Raw genomic sequence first — 25,950 nt, 5'->3', positions numbered from 1 at the left:
AGGGGTTGCACTTCTGTTCTCCAGGGGGTTCTGTGGGGAGATCCTACACAAAGTGGCGGAGCAGAAAGGGAGGCTCTTGGCGTACAGGATTAAGGTGGGGGGCTTGGTGCTGACTGTAGGCTCTATCTACGGCCCCAATGACCGCCAGGAGCAATTCTTGCATAGGGCATTGGATGATGTGGCGTCCACCTCTGACAGGCACATAGTGTTGGGGGGGATCTGAATCTGGTTTTTGATGCGGCGCTGGACAGGTCTGTGCAACGGCGCCACCAGTTGGGAGAACTTTCGGGCTCGGTTCGCGCCCGACTTGAGGAGCTGGACTTGCATGACATGTGGCGCCACCTCCACCCTACTACCCGCGCGTACTCTTACTTCTCCCACGCACACAAGTCTTATGCGCGACTAGACCATTTACTCGTGTCGGGACCGATGCTCGTTTCCGCCTTGAACGCTGACATGGGGGTCCTCTCTCTTTCCGATCATGCGCCGGTAGAGGGCACCTTCAACCTGCCCCCGGTGGCCCGGCCGAGGGGGGTTTGGCGACTCCGGGACACATTATTGCACAAGCGGTCGACGGTGGAGCAGATTTGCGCGGCTATCGTGGAATTTCAACGCGTAAATGACAATGACGACACTTCCCGCGCGACGCAATGGGCAGCTCTGAAGGCTGTGCTTCGGGGCGAGTTTATCGCTCTCTCCTCGGCGGAGAATAGGGACCGACAGCTTAAAAGGGACGAGCTCACCCGGCAGGTGCGGGAGCTGGAGCAGGTTCATCTCAGAACGGGCGCCCCCAGGATCTGGAGGCAACTGAAAGCCGCCAGGAAACTCTTGTCCGCCCTGGACACGGACCGGGCGGAATTCGCGATGCTTCGTCTGAAGCACAAATATTATACCGGTGGCGACCGTTGCGGACGGCTCTTAGCCAACAAGCTCAGAGTGCAACACCAGCAACACCGAGTGAAGGGATTGGTTACCCCGGCCGGGCACTCGGTCACGGAGGATGGGCAAATAGCGGATGTCTTCTGAAATTTTTACGCAGATCTCTACACCGGTGAGGTCCCTTCTGCCCAGGCAGAGACGGACTACCTGGATTCGGTGCAGCTCCCCTCGTTAACGCCGGAACAGGCCCAGTATTTGGAACGGGAGATCCGTATAGAGGAGGTGGTAACTGCGATCTCCCGGCTCAAGCCGGGCAAGGCCCCGGGACCGGACGGCTTCATCCCTCTGTTTTATAAAACCTTTTGTCAGGAGCTGGCGCCTCTGTTGACCCGCCTTTTCAATACTTTCGCAGAACCGGGTGCCATTCCCCCCGAATTCCTGCAAGCCACGGTCTCCGTGATCCCAAAACCGGGCAAGGACAGGACCGCCTGTGGGTCTTATCGCCCTATCTCGTTACTGAATACGGACTTGAAAGTGTACACCAGCATACTGGCGGCACGCTTGGCGCTTCATCTCCCGGGCATGGTCGACCCGGATCAGGCGGGCTTTATACCTGGTAGGCAGACAGTGGACAACACAAAGAGGGTGACTCATATTCTTGAGAAGGCCTCCAGGATCCCCGGGGAAAGAATGCTCCTTTCTATAGATGCGGAGAAGGCATTCGACCGGGTGCACTGGCCCTACCTGGAGAAGGTCTTGGGCAAGTTCGGGATAGGTGAGAGGTTTCGGCACCTAATCTTCAACTGTTACCAGTTCCCGTCTGCGGTGGTCCGAGTGAACGGGGGCAGCTCCCGGCCCTTCCCCATAGAGAGGGGCACGCGACAGGGATGCCCTCTGTCCCCATTGCTCTTTGCTCTTTACATGGAGCCGTTTGCTCAAAGGGTTCGGCAGAACCCTGACATTGTTGGGGTCAAGATGGGCGCATTTCCCCATGCGATTAGCCTATATGCAGATGACGTCATTTTGACGCTTGACGATCCACGGAGGTCGCTGCCGGCTTGCATTGCTGAATTGGACCTCTTCGCCGCGGTGGCGGGCTTCAAGGTGAACCTTGGGAAATCAGCCGCCCTCGACATTTCGCTCACCGGCGCCACCAGGGCGGAACTGCAGAGACTTTATCCTCTGAGCTGGTCCAGGGACCAAATTCCGTATTTAGGGATTCTGTTGGCGCCCTCCCTCCCGGCGATGGTCGCGGCCAACTATGCGGCTTTGAGCTCCAAAATCAGAGAGGAATTAGGCCGGTGGGACAAAGGCACGCTGTCACTGCTCGGTAGGGTGGCCGCAGTAAAGATGACCCTCCTGCCTCAGGTGCTATACCTGTTTAGGGCGTTGCCGCTCCAGCCTCCCGCAGGGTGGCTGGCAGAGACTCAATCGGCCATTCCGCGGTTTGTGTGGCAGGGCCGTAGGCCACGGATTAAGAGGAACATTGCAACGCTGGCGCCCGAATCGGGGGGGGCTGGGGATACCAGATTTACGAAAATACTTCCAGGCCGCCCAACTCCACTACCTGGTGGAATGGAGCCGGACAAGCACTGGCTGTTCCAGGACCAGGCGGTAGCAGGTAGAACGCTACAGGAGGTGCCGTTCCTGAGGAGGCCACACCGGCCCTCTAACCTCTACGCATCTTTTGTGACACGTGTCCCACTTCGTGTATGGGACTCGGTAGCCATTAAGCATGAATTTACTACCTTCCCCTCCCCCTTCACGCCGTTAACTGGCAATCCGGACTTCGGTCCGGGACTGGAGCCTGGTGCTTACGACCGCTGGCGGGAGGCCCGCTGTTGCACTTTGCATCACCTATACGGCCCCGAAGGTGTTATCTCCTTTCAGAACTTACGACGGGAATACGGCTTCCCTGAAACGGAGCGCATGAGGTATATGCAGGCGCGCCACTGGGCGTTACAACCCCAGGTGCGCGACTCGGCGGATCGGGAGATCACGGAGTACGAGCGCTGGTTAATCACTCGCACGTCGGACGCTAAACTTATCTCCGACTTGTACAGGATGCTGCAGCCCCCCCCCCCTTTTACATTCACAACCCTGGTAGGGAGCGCTGGGAACGGGAGCTCGGACGAGTGTTGAGCCACACAGAATGGGATCACATCTCCTACCGCTCACGCCACTCGGCCTATCACATGGGGCTCACGGAGACCTTCACTAAAATTTCGACCTACTGGTACCGCACTCCTGAGAAATTACATGAGATGGACAGATCAATCCCGGGGACGTGCTGGCGTAACTGTGGCCAAACTGGCACGCTTACACACATACTGTGGGATTGTCCCCTTTTGGCTTCTTATTGGGAGGAGGTTCTTGGTGAGGTGGACAAATGTTTTGAGATAGAGCTGCCACGATTCCCTGCCTATGTTCTGCTGGGGTTGCCAAATGGGTTGATGTATCCTCTCAGGTCTAGGAGGGGCAGACAGATTGCGATAGCCTTAGGGTCAGCGGTGCAAAACATTCTCATACACTGGCGCTCCACCACGCTTCCCACTGTTGTCGGCTGGCTGCATAGGTTGTGGCATGTCCTTGGCATGGAAAAGATGTCTTTGGTAGCGCTGGGGGATACAGATGCTTTTGAGGAGCTGTGGGCGCCCTTCCATAGCTTGTTGTGTTCCGAGTTCAGGGAGATCACTTGCCCCAGGTATCTTAGGTTACTACGATTGACACCGCCACCGGATCCGCCTGATTGACTGGTTAGAGTTGGAGTGGAGTAACGGAGCCGACCGGAGGGTCGCTATGAGGGGAGAGCTGGAGGTCATTGGCACAGTACAGGGGGTGGGTTGGGGTGTGGTAGTTGGGGGACTTTGTAGGTTGGGTAGGTTGTGGAGCAGGGTTGTTTCCTCATCCCCCCCTTTTTCCCTCCCCCTCCTCATTTCTCCTTCCATTCCCCCCTTCCCTTCTCCCCTTCCCTCCTCTTCCCTCCCCCCCCTTTTTTTTTCTTCTCCTTTTTATTTGTCCTTAACCACAGGCGAATGAGCTGTGTATCCATGTCGGAAGGAGCCCATGACAAGAACTGAACTGCTTTGATGTGTCTAAGACGCTATATGCATTTATTGTGGTGCACCTGTGGTTTTTTTCTTTTATTGCCCTGTTGTTTCCTTCTTTACTCTGCTTCAATAAAATACTTTAAACCTAAAGGCAAGCGTATTATGTTTTAGAAACACATAGGCAAGCGTCTCTGAGACACCCCGTGTAGTGTAAAATGTGCAATATTAGTAAGACAAACAGATTGATTACAAAGTTAAGGTTATTTGAGGTTCTTGATACAAGCAAGTCGCTTAACGTGCGAATACTTGCTCCATCAATCCCCTCTTTGATGATATTTACTATCATCACTATTAATGGAACCAGATGCCAACTTTTCACATTTCACCCAATTCAATTTCTTCAAACTTTTTGTTCAGCCTTTTTTCTGCATCCTTATTTGGATGATAATTTTTCACCCTTTTATATATCTGTTTATTCAGCTCTTCTAATTCAAGTTCATCAACATTCCGTTTCATTCCTCTCTTGTTCACAGCATACTTCTTTTTGTGTTTTCGACATTTGCAGCAAATTATTATGATTAGCACGAATAAGCCTATTCCCGCTATTGGCATCAGTATTTTACTCACAAGACTTTTACCTAGATTAGAAAACCAATTACCTATGAAGGAGAGACCATCAGTTAGTCTCTTCCAGGCACTGTCAACCTCCAGTGGGTTGAGCTCTTTTTCCAAATTAGTTATGTTTCTCACATATTTCTTAATTTCAACACTTTTGTCAGGAATGTAAGTGCAACAATGTTGTGCCTTCAACATTCCGCAGACTCCGCCCTCTTTTGCCAATAGTGTCAAGAGCAAGTCTATTCTGTAAAACCATAGATCTGATCGCAACCATTTCGGTATTGACCATCAGGAAACCTGCAGCAGTGTCAGTTGATAACCGATCTACTACTGTAGATAATTTACAGATTCTGTGTGTATTCAGAGTCACTCCCACTGCAGGTATCAATGCACTAAATATATCACCCATTATTTCTGCTACACTTTCTCTTTTACTACGAACTAATCCATTAGTGTTTTCATTGCTTCCAGCGACTTCATTCACGTGGTATATCTTTGGGAAGACAATTCCAAAATAACAGCTTCCATACCAGTGATCCGGCAATTTGAAATAGGCCTTGCTTCCACATATATAATAAATTCCGGGAAACACAGGTTCTGACCCATTTTTGAAACCCCAACCTCCAATTACCTTGTAATTGTGTTCGCATTCACTGCAACCAATGAATACGTTATTATAATAACTAGTCTTTTCTCTGTGAAGACAAAGTTTCCCCTTCTTTTCGAAATCCAGCAACAAAGCAGGATTAGCTCCACCATTTGAGGTGCTCCCCATGTGTTCAGCCCACTTAGGAGTTCCCTGTCTTTTATCATTCGCTTTTCTTTGGAAACTTTCTTTTCTTTTCTCTGCCATATTTAGTAACATTTTCTCTTGTTCATGTAATGAACATGTTAAGTTATCTCTATGTGCTTCACCTAAATCTATTGTACCTATGGTTAGAAAGTATTCTCCCATATAACGTGTAACATCACTCTTAGTATGTACAGGATTCAGGTTTCCACGTATAGGAAGTTCAGGAAAGATTACGTCTGAGTTAGAGTAATGGTACTGTAACGGTCCTCTTTTATAGAACAAACTAGCTAAAATACTAAAGGAAATTTCATATGTTAGTGGTAAATGATGATAGGTCACACCTTCAGCTACTGAAGTAGGTGGCTTCATACAGACTTAACAGTCTTCTATTTCCATTGCTTCTACATAATGTACTAACAGATTTTCAAATACGTTTTAATGAGTTCTGTTCCTGATTCTGTGATAATGTAGTACTTCCTCATCTGGTGCATCTAAAGTCATTCTAGTTTGTCTAAGGCTAAGTGTTTTCTCAGGTCTTTCTACACTTTGTGGTGTCTCTTTCGTTTGCAGCTCTTCTGAGTCTTTTGTCAATATCTTAGTAGGGTACAAATTAGTATCTTTACTCATCATGTAAGGAATAGTAATTGTTAGTCCTATCCATAATATCAGTGCGAAGGCTATACTACATACACATACTTTGCAGCATGTTTTACAACAATTGCGTCTAGGTCTTCCATTCACAGTGGAATCAGACATTTTTGCTTAAAAGAAGTTTTCCAACCCCTCTTTGTAACTTTGCACAGGTTGCTTATACAGGGCAACGTTCAGGTAGGATCCTCTTCTTCGGAAGTCTGGTCAGCAATCAGTTCTTCATCACTGTCATCACTTTCATCACTTATATCGAGATTTTCAAATTCCTCCAACACCAGATAAGTCCATTCAGGACTCTGATACTTATTGTTCAGTCTTTTTATTCGTTCGCTTCTTCTCTTAGGCCTTGCTCCAGAATGTTCTGCTTCACTGGAGTCTTGTTTTTCCTGCTTAAGTTTTTCCTCTATAGTTTTTAGTCTCAGTCTTTTGACAAATCTTGGTTCTCTATTCTTTTTCTTGAATCTTTTAACTCGCACTGTAATTTGGCTTTCTTCAAATGCTCTTTTATTTTCGTTTAGTTGTGGCACATCTGCTTCAATGTTTTCTTCTTCCCTTCCTGTCTGACTAGTTCCAGGTCTTAGGTCAGTTTCTTCTGCCTGGTTACTAAGCTGGCCTTGTTCAGGTGTATACTGATTTTGACTTTTGGTTGTTTCAACTTCTATTTCCTGAACACTTTCGTCTAACTCTATCTGATCCTGTTCAAGCACTTCGAACTTTTGATCTTCTTCCGCTTGAACTTCCGCCCTATTTTCTTTCCGTCCCTTTTCAGTCTCAGGAGTCTTTGGAGGTGTGTCGATAACCTGTTCTGTCCCTATCTGACCTTCCTCATCCTCAGATTTGACATGTATTTCGATGATTTGATTATCTCCTTCAATTCCTGTCGCGTCCTCACTATCCCACTTTCTATCTAAGTAGGTTTGTCTTCTGGTTGAATGTCAGATCGATTACTGGGACCCAATCATCTTGACTGGTGCTCGGTTGTTCTTCTTCAGCTACTTCAGGACCAACGTCTGGAGACCCCTCAGCTGCACAACCTTCAGCCTCAGTTTCTTCATCTTCTGTCACTTTCTTTGCATGGCTAGCATGGATCCACCTTGGTACACCTGCACACTTCACCGCTGTTATGGTAACGAGAATCACTTGTCTCTTCTTTCCCCACTTCGGTGCAAGGCAACTCGACCTGGTGTGTTTCTTAAGTACAACCCAATCACCAGGGTTCAAGTCATGGGCTGGAGTTTCTGGCCAGGCGACGGCGTCTTCCCCAATCTGGTGAGAGATAAAACGCACTTGGTCACCCAGTTGCTTGCAGTACTCTAGCACCAAATTATCAGAAATGTTTATCAGTTTGTGTCCTGGCACCCATGCTTGTCGCATTACTCTTCCCATCAGCATTTCGTGGGGGCTCAGACCTGTCTTCCGATCTGGAATACTTCTGAGTCCCATCAAGACAAGGGGCAAAGCGTCTATCCATTGCATTCCAGTAGATTCACACATTTTTCCCAATCTTGACTTGATAGTGCCATTCAGTTGTTCTACCACTCCAGAAGCCTCTGGGCGATATGGACAGTGTAGTTTTTGTGTAAATTTGAATGCTTCACAGATTTGGCCTATTATTTCATTCTGAAAATGCCCACCTCTGTCTGATTCAATTGTGACTGGAAAACCGTACCTAGGTATTAGTTCCCTCAGTAACAATTTAGCTACAGTGATGCTATCGTTTTTTTCTTGCAGGATAAGCTTCTATCCATTTTGAAAATAGGCAAACAATGACGAGGACGTACTTCATTCCTCGACAGGGGGGCAACTGAATAAAGTCAATTTGTAATTGTATAAAAGGACCTTCTGCTTTTCCAATTCTACCTGGTAAAACTACTGTTTTCTTTCCAGGATTGAATTGTTGGCATATCAAGCACCTCTGGCAGAGTGCCTCTGCTATGTTCCTGAATTTCGAATTGAACCATGTCTGTCTAAAGACACGGACCATTGCATCTCTTCCTAAATGTGTATCTCCATGTATCAATCTAGCCATAAGAGCAAGCAAGCTTTCTGGCAACACAGGCATACCATCAGTGTAAACAATGACACCATCCTCATTCCTTTGCTGACAACCAAAATTTCTCCACCTTCTGTTTTCCTTTGGTCCTGCTGCTTTCTGCAAATCTCTTAGTTCTTCCCATGTTTGTACTTCTTCAAACAGCATAAGTTGGCAGCTATTTCCGCCTCCCCCCAATTTGATATTGACCGACATTCTATGTTTTGCACAATGTTGGGCCAGTTGGTCAGCATATCGATTACCTGCTGTCACATTGTCATCGCCAGATTTGTGAGCAGCACACTTGACCACTGCCAATTCTTTAGGTAACTGGATTGCTTCCAGTAGCTCTTGTACAACTTTCCTGTTTCGGATAGGAGTACCCGAAGAAGTCATAAATTCTCTTTGCAGCCACAACTGGCCGAAGTCATGCACAACCCCATAACCCTACTGGCTGTCAGTGTATATGGTTATTCTCTTGCTTTTCCCAAATTTACAGGCTCTTGCCAATGCAATCAATTCAGCTACTTGTGCAGACTTTACTCCAAACAAATAGGATGCTTCTACTGGAGCCCCTAATGTACACACAGCATAGGCAGCGCTTAAGCCTCCATCCTCATGTCTCAGACATGAGCCATCTACAAACAGCTCGAAATCTTCTACAGTCAGGGGCATTTCCTTGATGTCTGGGCGTGGTTTTGTACTAAACTTAGTCAGATCAATGCAATTATGCTCGACCTCTCCCTTTGCTTCTGCCACGAGTGAATTTGGCAATAAGGTAGCTGGATTCAAAATATTACATCGGGTAATGGTTACATTTGCTGGACCTACTAGAATTCTCTCATACTTAGTCAGCCGACCAGGTGTGAGATACTGGGTTTTAGTTCTGGTCAGTAAGATTACAACTGCATGTGGAACATATACAGTTACAGGATGTCCCATAATGATGGATTCACTCTGTTCGAGGCTCATGCAAGTTGCAGCTACAGCTTTCAGGCATCCCGGTAATCCAGCAGCCACTGGATCCAAAGTAGCAGAAAAATATGCCACTGGACGTCTAGTCAAGCCATGCATTTGAGTTAGGACTGAAAGTGCACAATTGTCTCGTGTGTCACAAAACAGTGCTAAGTCTTTCGAGTAGTGAGGCATTCCCAATGCAGGAGCTGTACACAGACATTCTCGTAACTTTTTAAAAGCTCACATGCTTTCATCATCCCACTCCACTGTGTCCTTTGCTCCTTTCTTTGTCATTTTTATTAATGGTCTCGCTAGGACTGCAAATCCCACAATCCACTGTCTACAGTACCCTACAACTCCAAGGAACATTCTGATTTCTTTCTGAGTATTTGGTAGTTCCATGTTTCGAATTGTTCTAATTCTCTCTGTGGTAAACTTCCTGATACCCCTCTCTATCTGGTGCCCCAGATATTTCACTGAAGAGGTACAGAACTGTAATTTGTCTGGTGATACTTTGTCTTCCTTCACCTAAATGGTTAAGTAAGGCAATGGTGTCAACAACACAGTCTTTCCGACTTTTAGACGCCACCAAGAGGTCGTCTATGTATTGGACCAGGACTGATTCTCTAGGTAAAACCAAAGATTCAAGGCATTTTTTCAGAATTTGATTGAAAATCGAATGACTTTCCGTGTACCCTTGAGGGACACGATTCCAGACGTAAACATGACTGTCGAATTCAGATGAGAAAAGAAATTTGCTGTCTGGATGCAATGGGATTGAAAAGAATGCGTTACATAGGTCAATGACGGTACACCATCAAGCATTCCATGGAATTCGGTACAAAATCACTGCAGGGTTTGGCACAATAGGACAGCAAGGGACGACAATTTTGTTAACCTTGCGCAGGTCTTGTACTACCCTGTACTTCCCGCTATGTTTCTTGATTCCAATTATGGGTGAATTACAAGGACTGCTCATTACCTCTTGTATGATGTTCGCTTCTAACAATCTTTTTATTTCAATGGCAACCCCTGCTTTTACTTTGCACTCATTTTATACTGTTTAGTATTCGGGAAAACTGCATCTTCTTTTATGGAGATTTTAATTGGGTCAACATTTGCCATTAGTCCTACATCTTTTCCAGTAAAATCCCATACCTCTGGTTTCACTGTCTGTTGGAGTTCTTCAGGTAAGTCTTGTATTGTCAGTCTTTTGATTTCCGAGTCAGGTCGTATTAACATTAATTTGTAAATTCCGTCTTCATCTGGAGTCTGAATTTCAACGCCTTTTGGTGTGCAAAAGATGGTACAGTTCCTTTTGCACAACAAATCTCGTCCTAGTAAGTTCACAGGACTAGAATCGCAGACAACGAATCTATGCATTTCTTTGAAATTCCCTATTGTGATCTCCATGGGCTCTGTAACTGGGGTACTAATTAATTGATTAGAAACGCCCACTACTTGGATCGCTTCTCCCGAGAGGGGTAGGTTTGGAACCTCTGCTGTTCTCACAGTAGAACGGGTAGCAACAGTGTTCAACAGGAAGGTGACATCATTTCCTTCAACCTTTCCTTCAATGTATGGCCCTGACTGGTCTACCGGCAAGGAGGCGCTAAGCATGCACTCCTCGTCCTCCCCCCTCAGGCACCGTCAGAAAGGTTCATCACAGAGGAATGTGTCATTCAACAAAAATTGCGAAGTTGCTGATTTCTATCCTCCCTTCCTTCCCATACTTCTGCTTCCTCACCCTGGTGTGCTTTGCTCCTATAGTTTGGCCTAGGTGCACGAGGCAACTGATTCTGTTTTACCTGTTGCTGTGTCTTCCGTGGTCCCTCATTCTGCACCTGCTGATTTAAATTATTATTTGGCACATTATCGTTCTGCACAGCCTTGCACTCGTCCCTCCAGTGCCCCATCTTTACGCACCCATGACAGGGGAACTTCTTTCGTGCCTCTTCTCTTCTCATTTTTACTCTGGGCTTTCCTCCACCCCCAGGGCCTTGGTTCTGGGTATTATTCATTTTACTTAACTGTTGTTCTTGGTGTTCTTCTAATTTTACTTGTGCCCACATAACTTTTTCTTTTAATTCTTTTCGTTTATTTTCCAGCTCATCTTCACAATATTTTGCATACTTCAGGACTTCATCAATAGGTTTAGCTTGCCAACAGATTTTATTGTCTTTAATCCACTGGGAAATCTCAGGCCTTAACCCTAACACGAATCGATAAATGAAGTGGGTCATGTCCTTCATTTCAATGTTATCTAGCCCCCTATACGTTTTGAACACCTGTAACAGTCGTTCATAATATGAATGTACAGTTTCATCTCTATTCTGGGTAGTTCTATCTATTCGGGTCCAATCAGTTTCTTTTGCAGGCACCTATCCTTTCAAGTACAATATTACCTGGTCATACTTACTCATCACCTCCGCTGAAGGAGCTCCTGTCTTTATGTCTCTGGCATATTCTTCACTTGGCCAATCAACAGCAATTTTACATTCTGTCCACAAATCTACAGGAACTACAATGTCAAAGAACCCATCTAAATCTTTCAGGAGGCATTTTTGAACTTTAACAAATCTCTCGACCTGTCTGTACCATTCTACAGGTTTCTCTCGTAATTTTGGGAAATCATTTGTAAATGACACAATATCCTGTCTGGACCATGGAACATGTACATATCCTCCACCTGGCACTTCTCTCATAGGATACAATTTTTCTGCCTTGTCTGCTTCTTATAGGATATATTCACAGAAGTCACTTGTCTGGATCTACCGTCTTCCTTTTTCTTTGCCCACCTGGCTTTCCATTTGTCGAAGTCTCCCCATTTCTGTAACGGATTCAGCAATTCTCTTATCTGCACCTTTTTCCCTGACACGTTCATGTTTTCTAAATCTTTGTCAGAAAATTCTGCTCTGTAGGGCTTTTGCAACACTTTGGATCTGCTAACGTCTATTCCCATATTAGCTGCTGTGTCCATTAGTTTCTCATGGAACACTGGTAATACTTTTGCAAATTAATAGTAACTCTTCTTCACTAAGGGTGTCCAGCCTGTCCAGTCCCACATTTTGTCTGAGGATTTATTTTCTCTAATTCTCGGGTCCATCGATCTATTTCCTCCGGAGTCACTACTGTGGCACTTCTAGTACCTGAAGATGACTCAATCTGGACTTCTCTTGCACCAATCTGAGAGTTCTTTCTCTGTGAATTACCTTCTGGTTCCCTTATGGGCAAATCCATTAGGGAAATTACAGACTCGCATTCACTTGCCTGGTCATCAACTATTAGGGGCTCTTGTCTTGGCTGCACCACAGCTGGAGTTATAACTGGAGTCTTTGGACTAGCCTGTTTATCCCCGTAAAGAGGAACAACTGGACCAATAGTTACTGGAATTGTCAAAGCCTCAGGACTTGTATTTAACTGGGATATTTTCTGGATAAGTTCAGTTCTCGGTTTAATTATAGCCTCTCTTTCTCGGTCCTGTAAGACCTTTTCCATGGAAGTTTCATGTACTATTTGTGGAATCAATGGAGGGTAAAGATTCGGTGCAGTCGGATTTGTCATACTTGGTCCCTCATCACAGGATGTCCTATAATATGGAATAGTCCACTCGGACGTACTCGACCCTGATTACAGGGAGGTCTAAAGAATGGATTTTTCGTACTCAGGGACCTAGATTCCTCATTATATGGTGGTGGATTTTTAATTAATAAATCCTCCAGGTATTCATCCTCAGAATCACCAGTAGTCATTAGGTGTCTGGTTTTCTCTGTCCTTTTTTCTCCTGCGGGTTCGTCTACTGTTAATACTGGGAACAGTCCTTCTATCATCATGTTCTGTCTCCACTGCTTCATTTTTTTCTCTTTTGCTTCTCCATGCATTTTCGGATACCATTTGCTTATCCCTTTGTCAATTCTAGGTCTATCTCGCTCAAAGGCCTCAATCTCCCATTCTTCTAAAGCCTCATATTGCGTCAATCTTGGTCTGGGATGTAAATCATTCATTCGAGTCCTCAAATTAAACAAAATTCTACCATTAAAGGTACCGTCTAAAGGAAATGCTAAAATTCCGTCATCTTTGGTATATTCCACCCAATTTTCCAACCATACACAGGTATGATACCCTCGGTCAAACAACATAAATGATGCAGGAGTATTAGGTGGTGGAATGATTATACCCTCTCTAGTTTTGATGGGTTTATCCTTCTTGAAATAATTTTTAACTTTGTCTACAAAAGTCATCTTTCTCTTGTTTCCGTACATATTGTAAGGTCTGCCCTTTAACATCTGTTCTTTCGCAAACCCTGAATATTTCGGATCAGGTAAAAATTCAGGATACCACATATACTTTGCACTCTTGTTTACTATATTCTTCCAATGCTATTGCGTCTTTCAATTTTCAACAACCAATCAACACTGTGGTTGCAACTAGTTTCGACCAATGGGAGCGCAGCCTTTGCTTGAGATGCGGTCTCACGCTCCGGCACTCACCCCTCCTTTACAATACCAGCTCCGTTACACACCCGCTGTTTCGACCAATACCAGCGAGGCACAAAGTGACGTCAGCGCAGCTCTGCGACTGACTCCCTCCTTCACAAGGTAACGGACACTCTCTTTCTTTCTTAAAGTGCAAGTGCTCTATTTAATTTACAACGTATAACATTCGCCACTGTACTAGAGTGTCTAAAAAGGAAAGATTTGTTTCACTGCAAGTAAACCTCTTCAGTCTACGTTTCATACACTACGGGTAGATCCTTTCTGCCTACCCTTCACCCAAGCATTAGAGAACCTGCTACTTCTTTGACTCATCCACTCTTTTTGGGATATATACTAAGTCTAAAGTTTCACTAGCAAACTCTTCTGCTATCACTCAAGCTCCGACGAACCTACTACTCCTTCTCGTGTGACCCTTACTAGGTTATATCACAACTGAAGTTTCATTAGCGAACTCGTTGCTATCATTTATTAAACTATTCATACAGAAAACCCTAATTAGCGCTTCCAGTTCTGCCTAAGCATGCACTAATGTTCCTAGTGCCACTGACCACACTGCGAGGTGGATTCTCCTCACCACCCGCTATTTTGCCCCCGGGGGTCCAGACAACATATAACAATATCTAACGAGTTGTGTTAATACATTTATCAATATAGCAGCATTTCATCAAAATTATTTCAAAAACATTTCATAACATTTCAAAGCAATATTTTTACATTCGATCGATCAATACTTTTAGCAGCAATAACATTTTAGCAGCACTTTTATTTCATACAGTTATCAGCAAATAACCTATCTAATCTTAACTAGTCCCTAACCATCAATCTGCTACCAGAAAATTACTGATAGAGCGCGCAGGTCACCCAACTAACTTTTATTACCAAATAGTGCACACTTGGGCCCATAAAAATAATTTCTCATTTACACATTAATCAGGTAACCTACACACTATTATCACCAATTCAGTTTCACTACTTTTCTATTTCCGTGTACCTGACTTACCAATCCTCGTCACAGGTACCTAAGATCACAATGGATCAGGGAGCTAGCTGTGGGACAAATAGACAACACAAATACCATATACACATTGAATAATGTTTATACTTTTTATAATGACCACAGACTCAAGAAGTTTTCAAAACCTTTATCTAATCATCATCATCATCATATGCCATGAGCCACAAATTTACACAGATCAAACTGTCTATAACTAGAATTAGAAATATCGTATAGCTATGAATAAGGCTAAGAATCATTTAGAAATCGAAAAAATAAAGGGAAGGAGAAATAAGGAACACGCTATTTTAGATTAACAGACTTTCACAATTTCACTAAAGGCGGGTAAAGAAAGTGACCATACTAATCAAGTAGACTTTCGAAATTCACTAACGGTTCAGAGAAAACGAAACTATGCAGTTTGATTTATCCAGATGTGCTTATATCTATAGGGAGGGTAATAATGGAACATAAACTATATAAGCAAACTATTCAGTATTATGACTAAAGGTAGGAAAAAGTGGAACATGCTAATAGACAATAATGCATGAAAAATCTCATTTATAGAAAGTCAGGGGAGAAAAAGGACCGTATGCAATTATGCTTTATTCGAGACGTTAGGATGGAAGTTTGGGAAACGAACACCCACACTCAGTTATATTTACCTAGGATAGGTTGAAGACTAACCCTGGCCACCGGTCAGTTGGAAAAGGCGGGGAAAGGACCCTCAAGGACTTAGGCTGCCAGTAGGCGAGCAGATACAGCTCATGGACAGTCAGGACAGGATAACCCCAGGATTTGGATCAGGACCGGGCTCACCAAAGGGTACGACCAACACCTGCAGCTTCGGTTGCAATGCCTGTGCTACTCCCTCTCTGCAAGGAATCTGCCAATAACCCCGATTGGGTTCTCCAATCTCCCAGCAAAGTGCTTCGCCAGCACTTCAGGTTCCCAAAACCCCGAGTGGGTCTGTGGAAATTCGGACAGAGTGCTCCGCAGCTCTCTGTATCAGTCACCTATAGAGTTCGTTAGGTCAGTGACAGGTCAGCTATTCGGACAAGTCAGACAATTTCTCTAGCTAAACCTAGGCTAGTTATACTGTTTTCGGGTCAGTGTACCACCCCCTAATGTTGCAAGTGAAAGAATCCCCAAGTTCTGATTGTTCAAAGGAGGAGGTTAAGTCCTCACACCACCTAAATTTTAGACTTTCTCAGGCTTAATATTCAATTTTCGTACCCACCCCTTACATTCTAGTTCCCATGGCATAAGATTTACAGAGTACATTAGGGTACACAGCAGTGAAATACAATTGTAACAGTTTTAGGTAAAAGTCAGCTTCGTCTTGCTGGGTAACAGGTCGATTCCCAGGAGCATCTTAACTTCGGCTGCCAGCTGGCTGAGTTCCACTGCTGCATAACTTTCTTTTCCCTCATCACATGACAAGTACCATACGGGCTCTTCAAGATGGAGTAGCAAGCGCCTCCCAGGCCCAAAGAATACGATACATGAAAAGCAAGCGAAAACAATTTAAAAACGCAGAAAAAATGAATACACTGTATACCATAATTGGCTATACTACACCCCTTACTTTATAATAACTATTGTATTAGGGTAAGTGCAGAACAAACAGCTTTGCAAAACCGGCTATGCAAGCTCGGAGCATATGAGAAAGTAAAGCGGCCATTTTAAGTGCATTGCGCATGAGCAACAAATTCCCTCCAGAACTGCGAGTGCGTCACATCAGATGGGCATGACTAAATTCCCGCAAAGCAGCAACCATTTTAAAGGCAAGCGTATTACGTTTTAGAAACACGTAGGCAAGCGTCTCTGGGACACCCCGTGTAGTGTAAAATGTGCAATATTAGTATGACAAACAGATTGATTACAAAGTTAAGGTTATTTGAGGTTCTTGATACAAGCAAGTCGCTTAACGTGCAAATACTTGCTCCATCAAGCACACATAGGGAACCTGAAGGTACAGGGACAGTGGAACAGCACAGATGTGCTGAAGCAAATCCACTACCTGTTTTCCTAGACCTGAAGTACACATAGACAATGCTTTACTAATGCAAACAGACAACACAACAGCCATGTTTTATCTCAACAAACAGGGAGACATAAAATAGTTCACAATGAACAAACTAGCCCTAGAAATATGAAAATGGGCAATACTAAGGAAGATCACAATACAAACCGTCCACCCACCAGGATACAGAACATGGAGGTGGACAGTCTTTGCAGACAAGAAAACCGCTCCCACGAGTGGTAACTCCAATAAAAAACACTGTAGAAGATATTCAAGGTCTGAGGGAGACCAGCAATAGACCTGTTTGCCACAGCCAGAAACACAAAATGCCAACACTTCTCCTCCAGGTTTCAACACCACCAGTGAGAAGGGAATGCCCTGTCAGTAATCTGGTCTGGGAGATTTGTATACAATTTTCCTCTGTTTCCCCTGAAAAAACCAGACAACCAGGAACAAAACTCCTCCTCATAGCTCCACAGTGGGTTATACAGACCTGATACTCTGACCTAATAGAGATGTCCAGGGGACAAATGATCTCAATCAAAGCAGAACCGGATCTGCTGACTATGCAGTCAGGGAGAGTGTACCACCCAGAGCCAGCAACTCTCAGCCTAGCGGCCTGGTTCCGGACTATCTAGAATTTGGGAATCTGAAACTACTACCAGGATAAAGGAAATCTTAAAAGGAGAATGAAAGCTACCACCAGAAAATATTATGCTGCAAAGTGGAACAGATACATTCACTGGTGCACAAATAACAGAAATATGGAGACCAGGACAAAACAAGAAACTGTATTAACTTACCTCACTCACCTGTTAGACACCTGATTAACCTATTCATCCCTAAAGGTACTCCTGGCAGCAATAGTAGCCAACACCAGGGGCTCTTCATGTAACGTTTTTTTCACATCACCGGTGGTGAAGAGATTCTTGGAAGTAGCTAAAAGGATTGCACCACCATGATCAGTTCCAGCACCTTTGTGGAGTTTAAACACCATTCTCAGTCAATTAATGATAAAGCCTTTTGAACCTTTGAACAAGACAGATCTCAAATCACTCGTACTTAAGACTGTGTTTCTAATTGCAGTCACATTACTATACAGAGAGAGTAAGCTACAAGCACTAACAATCCAGGAACCAAAGTTGCAAATACACAAAGGTAGTTCTCAGAACCAACCCACAGTTCCTACCCAAGATGATGACCCACTTTCATGTCAACCAAAACATTCAGCTATCATCCTTCTTTAAAAACACAGACAGAAAGGGCCCTACACATGTTGGATGTAAGGAGGGGTTTAATGTACCATGTGCAAGAAACAAAGAAGTTTTGTAAAGGAAACTGGTTGTTTATCTCCTTTGCCAACGGTTCCCCAGTAACTGAATAAACAATCTCAAGATGGATTGTGGAAACAATACAGTCTTGCTGTTCAAGTGAGGGGAGGACCAGAGCCCACTCAACAGGAAAACGGTACAACACTAGTGTTGCTAGCAAACGTACCCATGGACACTCTGTGCAGCAGCAATATGGTCCTCACTACACCTCTATGCAAACACTTATTGTGTGGATATTCAGATGAACAAAGAGACACCGGTGGGACAAAAGGTACATACAACACCTGTTTGTTAACACTTCCACATTTCATCCCCACCAGCCCATGAGAAGAGATACTGCTATATAATCTAATGCAGAGCATGCGAATCCAGAAAAGAATTCATACTGCAAAATGAAATGGTTACTTACCACTAGGAGTAATTTTGCAGCTTGAAACATTTTTTGAATTCATATGCGACCTATCCATCTCCCCGAAAATGGGAGATTTTGCAACCAGGTGGGGAAGAAATAAGCAAGGAGGAAGTATATACCAGAAAAGCAAGAAAAAAGAAACCGAAGATGGTGACTACGGACAGGAACACCCACAGTGCCATCTGACGTCACACAGGGGATGGACATTTTGTCAATTGGTGGTCGACAACGCCCACAGAAAGGGAAAAAAATCCATTTTAGACCCAACTACTAGATGGTGGAATAATGCATAGTATGTGAATCTAGAAAACTCTTTAAGCTGCAACACTACTCCTGCTGGTAAGTAACCATTTAGTTTCTACTTCCTTACAGTTGTCTTTCAAAGCACACTTTCTTTTATTGGCATCAACTATTTACTGTGTTAATACAATCTTGCTTTTGGAAAGAGTGTGCTTGATGCACAAATGAGTGAATATCCTTGGGGTCTTGCTATTCTATAATCTTGGGCAGCCCGAGCACTCTTTTTATAAATTCATTAAACGATCACTAAAGACCTCTCTATCCTTTTCCTAGATAGAGGTTTTGATTTTGTGACTCTATAATACAATAAAACGTACATTTTCATTGAGTAAAGACAGTTTGTCAGGAATCCTTGTTTATTAATAATAAAAGTAGAACAGAATTTTCAGAACCAAGTTTGTCAGCACCCTGTATTTTAAAGCAATACATTATATTTAGTGCATTTAGCGGAGTTGCATCTGGTAACGCTGAACAAATATGTCCATCCTTTACGCAGGAGATTACTTACCCGTAACAATTTTAAAAACGTGACACCCTATTTCGTGTGCTCTACTCAAGATCTTGCATGTCGTGTTTTTTTAATTAGGTTTCAAAATGAGGTGAAGAAAGGCTATAAAATCCTTTTAGATATTAGTTGGAGGAACAGTAATAAAAATACATTTTGAAAGGCACTTTTCAATTCTGTTGTCTAAAAAGGTGATTTTTGGATTACCAAGAATGTACATTTTAGTATTAAAAAGTTAATTAAAAACACAAAAAACACCATTCACATATCTTCCTGCAATAACAAACATTCCAGCACTATGATGGTGGAGACCTACTATGATAAATGAGAACCTTTTTGGCTGGCTATTTGGAGATAGATGTTGTGTTAATCTGTATTGAGAATGAGCATCTCCTTGGCAACTATAGTCAATGAAAATAATTGTTCCTGCTAAAATATTTTTAATGTTTCCCTTCATTGTTGATCAGGAAATGCCAACCAGAGCTTCACTCTATGTGGACAATGCGCTGAGGCCCTTGCAGCAGCTTCAGAGTGACTACAAAGATTTACTAAAGGAGTCCATCAGAAATGAATGGCTACAAGGAGCTCTTTCAGAAAGCACACAAAAGTAAGATGAATATAAAATGTTTGATTACTTCAACTGAGTTTTTACTTCCAATAGAGTTATATATGAATCCATGATATTTAATTGCTACAATGTAAAATGCGGTAAAATATTGTTATCTGATAGAGACTTCTAGCTGCAGATTCCTTACCTTTGAATTTCCCAGGCGTCAGGCTGGATCTGGAAACCTTTGCTCGAGCAATACCCTGTGAGCGCGCCGTCGGGTGGCTCAATTCTGCTCCGCTTGACCTTGTCGTTAAGGCTGGTTATGACATCGCAGTCACTTATATAGGCGCCACCCAGGCCCGCGAACATCAGCTCTTTTCTTTCCACCCAAGTTAAGGGCCTATCTAAGACGTTTTTGACAGGCCTTTTTTTTACTTTTTTTCAACTTTGGGGAAAAAAATCAACATTGTGGGCGAGGATGTCTTCGCGGAAGACAGGGTTCAAACCGTGCGGTGCTGGTCACCGCATGATGTCAGTTACCGCCCCCTCCTCATCTGTCTCTCGTGTCTTGAGCGCGACCACGATTCAAAGTCATGCTCGGACTGTCAGGCTATAATTCCGAAGGCCTTGCGAGAGCGAGCTATGAATCCCCTTGAAGCCCATCCGTCTATACCATCCTGCGAGCCTCTGCAAAGGTTGCGGTCCCGATCGAAGAAGAGGAGGCCGCGGGACCACTCCTGGAGCCCCAAGTTATCTTTGTCAAGGTCATCTGGATACTCTGGGTAGAAGGAACAAGAAAAAGAAGAAGTCCAAGCGGACTTTATCTTCACCTCAACTGTCTTCAGTGGATTGGATACTTCCCCAGATACTGGCATGCTCTCTCTGCCAACTGTGGCTACGAATGAGGGGGCATCTTATGCCATGGTGGTTGAGGGCAGCCGAGGTCCTCGGACTAGAGTTGCCCTCCGTGCAGGTCATGGCTAATCTACTTACCGAAGTGATTCAACCTGGGTTTCCACCTCTGAACTCCTTTTGCCCTTCAATAGGGCACTAACTTCTAGTCACATGGTTGAAGCCTAGCAGAGGGGCTGCAGTGAATAGGCAAATTGCACACCACCATCACCCAGCTCCGGGTGACCCAAAGGACCTTAGCCAATACCCCACCCCTGAAAGCTTGGTGGTGCAGGCTTCTACATCTCAAGGTGCGTTCCCTTTCGCCCCTCCAAATAGGGAATCCAAGATGGTGAATTCATTTGGGTAGGAAATGTTTTCTTCCTCCAGCCTGGCATTGCAGTCGGAGAATACCACATTCTTATTCTTATGCCCTGTCTCCCACTCCCTTTGGGAAATGGTTGGGCTAGTGCTGCCACAAGTCCCGGAGCAGGCCCAGGCTGTGCTCTCTCAGGTGGTTAAGGACAGGAGAGATGCAGCAACATTTACCATAAGGTGTGGCCTTGACACAACTGATTCGCTGGGCAGATCGATTTCTTCAACAGGGTCCTTGAAGTGCCACGCTTGGCTTAGGACAACTGGTGTCTCAGGCGATGTCCTGGGAAATTTGATGAACATGCCCTTTAATGGATCCTGTCTTTTTGGGGAGAAAGTAGACTCTACCCTACCGAGGTTCCAGTACTGGGGAGCTATAGCCAGATCCTTGGGCCTCTCTTCTACACCTCGTGGCCGGTCTAGCTCTTGCCCCTTTCAAGGATGGAGGTTCTAGCCGCTTGAGCTCTATCATAGTAACCGTCCTGTGCAGACTTCCTAAGTTGTCCGAGGATATGGACTCGGTTTATTCCGACCAAGGAATGGAAGCCAGAAGTCGCCGGCCACCCTTCCCTCGGCAGCCGCCATTTCTAAGCCCTCCTACTCTGACTCTGCAAGACCCAACAACCCACCACACCACTTCAGTTGGTGGGAGAATCCATCATCATCTCCCCCGATGGAGGTTCATAACATCAGACAAGTGGGTATTGCAGATTATTCCTGAGGGCTATTCTCTGCGTATTTCACTGACAAACTACATGTTATTAATTTGGATTGTTTGAAGTTTGAAACTCAATAAAGAAAATATTTTTTAAAAAGAAAGAGAAGTTCAAGGTGCTTACTCTAGCTCAGGTCTTGTCTTCCATAGACCAAGAAGACTGAATTGTAGCGTTGGACCTGCAGGATGCATATTTTCACATCCTGCCAGACCACAGGCATTGCCTGCGCTTCAAAGGAGGATGCGAGCACTTTCAGTTTATTGTGCTCTGCTTCAGCCTTACAAGTGCCCCTCTGCTGTTCACCAAGATGATGGTGGTCATCGCCTCTCATCTGAGCAGGTTAGAGGTGTCAGTCTTCCCCTACCTCGATGACTGGCTGTTGAAGGCGTCTTCAGACTACGGTGGACTTCCTGCCTTCACTGGGGTTCTCTACAAGCGTGCCAAAGTCATACCTCACTTCTTCTCAGAAGCTCCCTTTCATCAGAGCTGTTCTGGACGTAGTGCAGTTTCGGGCCCATCCTCCTGAGCAGCGAGTCCAGGATATTCAGGTTATGATTCTGATGTTTCAGCCTCTATCCTGGATTTCCATGAGACTCTCTCTGAGACTGTTTGGCCTCATGTCCTCCTGTATCCTGTTTGTAAAGCATGCCAGGCGCCGTATGCAGGCTCTACAGGGGAACCTGAAGTTCCAGTGGGCACAGCATCAGGGAAATGTCACAGACGTGGTCCAGATTTCTGAAGGAACTACGAGGGATCTGCAGTGTAGGTTGAAGAACCGCAATTGGGTCAATGGCAGACCCCTCTCCCTTCCCCAACCAGAAATCACAGTAGTGACAGATGCCTCACTTCTGGGATGGGACGGCCATCTGGGAGAAGTGGAGATCAGGGACACTGGTCTCCGGTGGAGTCGGGGCTCTACATCAATTTGTTGGAGTTTCAAGCGATTGATTGGCATTTAAGGATTTTCTTCGCTTTGCCAAGGGAAAGTTAGTGCAGGTGTTCATGGACAACATCACCGTCATGTGGTAGTGCAACAAGCAGGGCCGGGCGGGATCATGGACCCTTTTTCGAGAGGCTTGTGTCGATGGACATAGCTGGAACACCAGGGTATAACCCTGGTGGTTCTACACCTGACAAGTTCTCTGAACGCCAGTGCAGACAATGTCAGCAGTCGAAGCCTAGCAGATAACGAATGGCGTCTTTAGTTGGAGTTGGTGCAAGGACTCTTTCAGCAGTGGAGAGAATCTTTGTTAGATCTGTTCGCCTCCGAAGAGAACTCGTGTCAGCAATACTATGCCCTGGAGTTTCCAAGGCGGCTATTGCTCGGCGACGCCTTTCATCCCGAGTGGAGCTCACGCCTGCTGTAGGCCTTTCCGCCCATACCACACCTGCCTAGGGTTCTGTAGAATATCAGGAACTACCAAGCCCAAGTTATTCTTGTGGCTCCTGACTGGGCGAGGAGAGTCTGGTATCCAGACCTTCTGAGAATAAGCATCAATCCTCTGATCAGGCTGCCCCTTCAGGATGATTTTCTGTTGCAGCAGCAGGGTAGGGTCCTCCACCCGAACTTGTCAACTCTGCACCTCCATAGAGGAGATTGAGTGGCAAATGAATAAGAAAACCAGATGATTTTTATCAATGAAGTTTTAACAATTTATTGAATGAGTTTTATTTTTATGTATGATATATTTTTTTATCCAATGTACCTTTGTGGATCTTTTCCACTTTTATGGATCGATTATAAATGCTACGAGTAACGTTATTATGATGATGAGTGGCAACAGTTTATGGCTTTTGACCTTCCTGCTGAAGTATGCAATGATATTTTGGCAGCCATGCGGCCCTCCACTAAGACGGTATACGCCGACCGTTGGAAGAAATTAGTATTCTACTGTACAGAAAGGTCTATTGACTCACTTTCTGCTTCTTTTTCCATTGTTTTTCTATTCATTCAAACCCTTGCCCAACTGGACTCTGCTTTGGGAACTCTCAAAGGTTATCGTATCTATCCACTTTTATGCGGCTGCCAGACCAACCCTCTCTCTTTAAGTCTCTGATTGTAAATAGGTTTTGACAGGGCTGGCTCACTTGTTCTGCCCATGCCCTTTGTTATGCCGCAATGGAACCTTAATTTGTTTTTTACTTATCTTCTTTGTGCTCTTTGAGCCTTTACACAACTATTCCTTCCGTCGGCTTACCATCAAGAAAGCCTTTCTTGTGGTGATAACATCTGCCCGGAGGGTGAGCGAAATGCAGGCGCTCTCTTGTACGCTCCGCACCTCTGCATCATTCTTGCCAAAGTTGGTGACCTAAATCCATCTGGGTCAATCTATCACGCTGCCCACCTTATTTGCTCCCCAGTATCCCTCTAAGGAAGAGGACCGTGCCCACTGCCTGGACCCAAAAAGAGCGTTATTATTCCACCTTGACCACACTAAAGAATTCCGGGTGGACGACCAACACTTTGTGGGGTACGTGGGCGCTAAGAAGGGTGTGGCCAGGGCAGAAAAGGACCATCTCTCGCTGGGTTGTTCTCTATATTAAGATCTGCTATGCCATGGCTAAGAAGCAGCCCCCCTGAGGGATTAAGGGCCTTGGCTCGGGGTGTCCCATTCCTGGACATCTGTCAGGCAGCAACGTGGGCATCTATGCACACTTTTGCCAAGCACTACTGCCTGGACAGTCAGATCCGCAGGAATGGGCATTTTACTGTTCAGTCCTGCTGGACTACTTAGTGTAAGGTTTTGTTCCGCAACCCATTGCGGGATGGTATGGCTTGGGTATCTAATTCAAAGGTAAGGAATCTGACACTAGAAGTCTCTATCACATGAACAAGTTATATACCTTTGGTAACAAATTATCTAGTTGCAGATTCCTAACGGTCCCACCCATGCCTCTCCACTTTGCGTTCTGTTTTTTTAGGACTAGGGTTACCCCCTTTTTCAGGGCCCTAGTTTTGCACACGTTTTCGTCACTTCGTAGCTCTGTGCTTCTGGCGTGTAAAAAAGAAAGTACTGACGTCCACAAGCCTGGATGGCACCTATATAGGTGACCACAACATCCTAACCGACACTAACCATGATGTCACGCGGAGCCGAATGGAGCCACACAATGGCGCCCGCAAGGGATTTTGCTCGAGCAAAAGTTCTCTGATCTCTGCGCCTGGAAAATTCAAAGGTAAGGAATCTGCAGCTAGGTAGTGTCTACCAGATAATGCATTACCGAACATAAGTAACTTGTTCTATAAGACCATTTAGTGCATAATGATGTGTCCCATGGGCGAAAAAGTTGGCGGGGATGAGGCTAGCGCAGCCAAGATGGCGGACTTGCTCTAAGGAGCTCCGCAAAGAAAAACCCTGTTATCCCCAGCAATCCTACTTCCAGCTGACTAATGGCCACTTGATGTGATCTGCCCGCTTGCCTGTTGGTTTCCGCAAGCCAAGAATGCCAGCCGATTGCGATGCCGCAGCCTGTGGACTCCCTTGATAGCCGTCGCCGCGCTACCACTGGTCCGGCGCTGACAGTGCGGGCCTGCCGGTGAATCGAGGCCCGGCGGCTGCGGAGCTGGCTCTGCTGTGGCAGCTGCGCATGAGAGCAGAAGGTGCAGAGGAAGCTGCACTACGGGCTGGGCGACCGCTGAACTGGCTGGTGAGTGTCCTGTTCGGCGTTAAGGACCCGGCCGGGCCCCTGCCACTGTTAGCGTGACGCTGGCCCTGCTGACCTCACCACTGCCTTGCGGCCGCTCTGGCTTCCCCCCCCCCCCCAGGTTTGCCGCCACGCCCTACAAATCTACTGCTGCCGACTAAACGCTTACCTACCTAGGCCTTGGTAGTGACTGCGAGCACTCTGTAGACCATGAGGCAGGGAACGGGGCCTACCCTCGACTGCGGCGCTGGTGACACGTCTCCTCTACTCTACGGAGCTCATCTGCGGCCTTCGTGGGCTCGGGCCCCGCACTAAGGAGCAGTCCGTGGCCCTGAACTGCAGCACCTAATGACACTGACAGGACCTAGCGTGGCCTCCAGTGCACTGGGCCTGCTGCGAGGAAGGGGGTGAAGGAGCAAGAGGCTACTGCCACGACCATTCCCACGTGGCATAGGGAGCTGCAACTGCACCACCGATCTGAAGCAACCACCATATACTACAGCTCCAATTGGAACCAGCATCCACCTCCCAGGTGGGCCATTGGTGAAACTGCTCCCACTGGATTGCCCTGTCTCCTGAAGCACACATGGCCCTGAACCCTGGAAGCGCAGTAGCGCAGCCTCCTAATCTACTTGTGGGTCCCACTTGCTCAACTTGAGCTGTGAGCCGCCGTTGCATGGGGAGGCTCTTCCACAAGAGGGGGAACCGTAACCCCTGAATGCCATCACA

The 25,950-nt window shown here is 45.6% G+C and overlaps 1 protein-coding gene across 1 annotated transcript in view; it reads left to right on the top strand.

Annotated features, from left to right (window-relative positions):
• COG2 (component of oligomeric golgi complex 2) overlaps positions 1-25,950 on the top strand; it is a 338,118-nt gene that overhangs the window by 288,386 nt on the left and 23,782 nt on the right. The window contains exon 16 of the mRNA XM_086927350.1: positions 19,512-19,651. Within this exon, the coding sequence (XP_086783476.1) occupies positions 19,512-19,651 (140 nt within the window). The remainder of the gene's footprint in view (positions 1-19,511; positions 19,652-25,950) is intronic.

Source organism: Lissotriton vulgaris, chromosome 6, assembly GCF_964263255.1.
Source record: "Lissotriton vulgaris chromosome 6, aLisVul1.2, whole genome shotgun sequence".
Taxonomy (NCBI): Eukaryota; Metazoa; Chordata; class Amphibia; order Caudata; family Salamandridae; genus Lissotriton; species Lissotriton vulgaris.
This window is presented reverse-complemented; position numbering and strand designations above follow the sequence as displayed.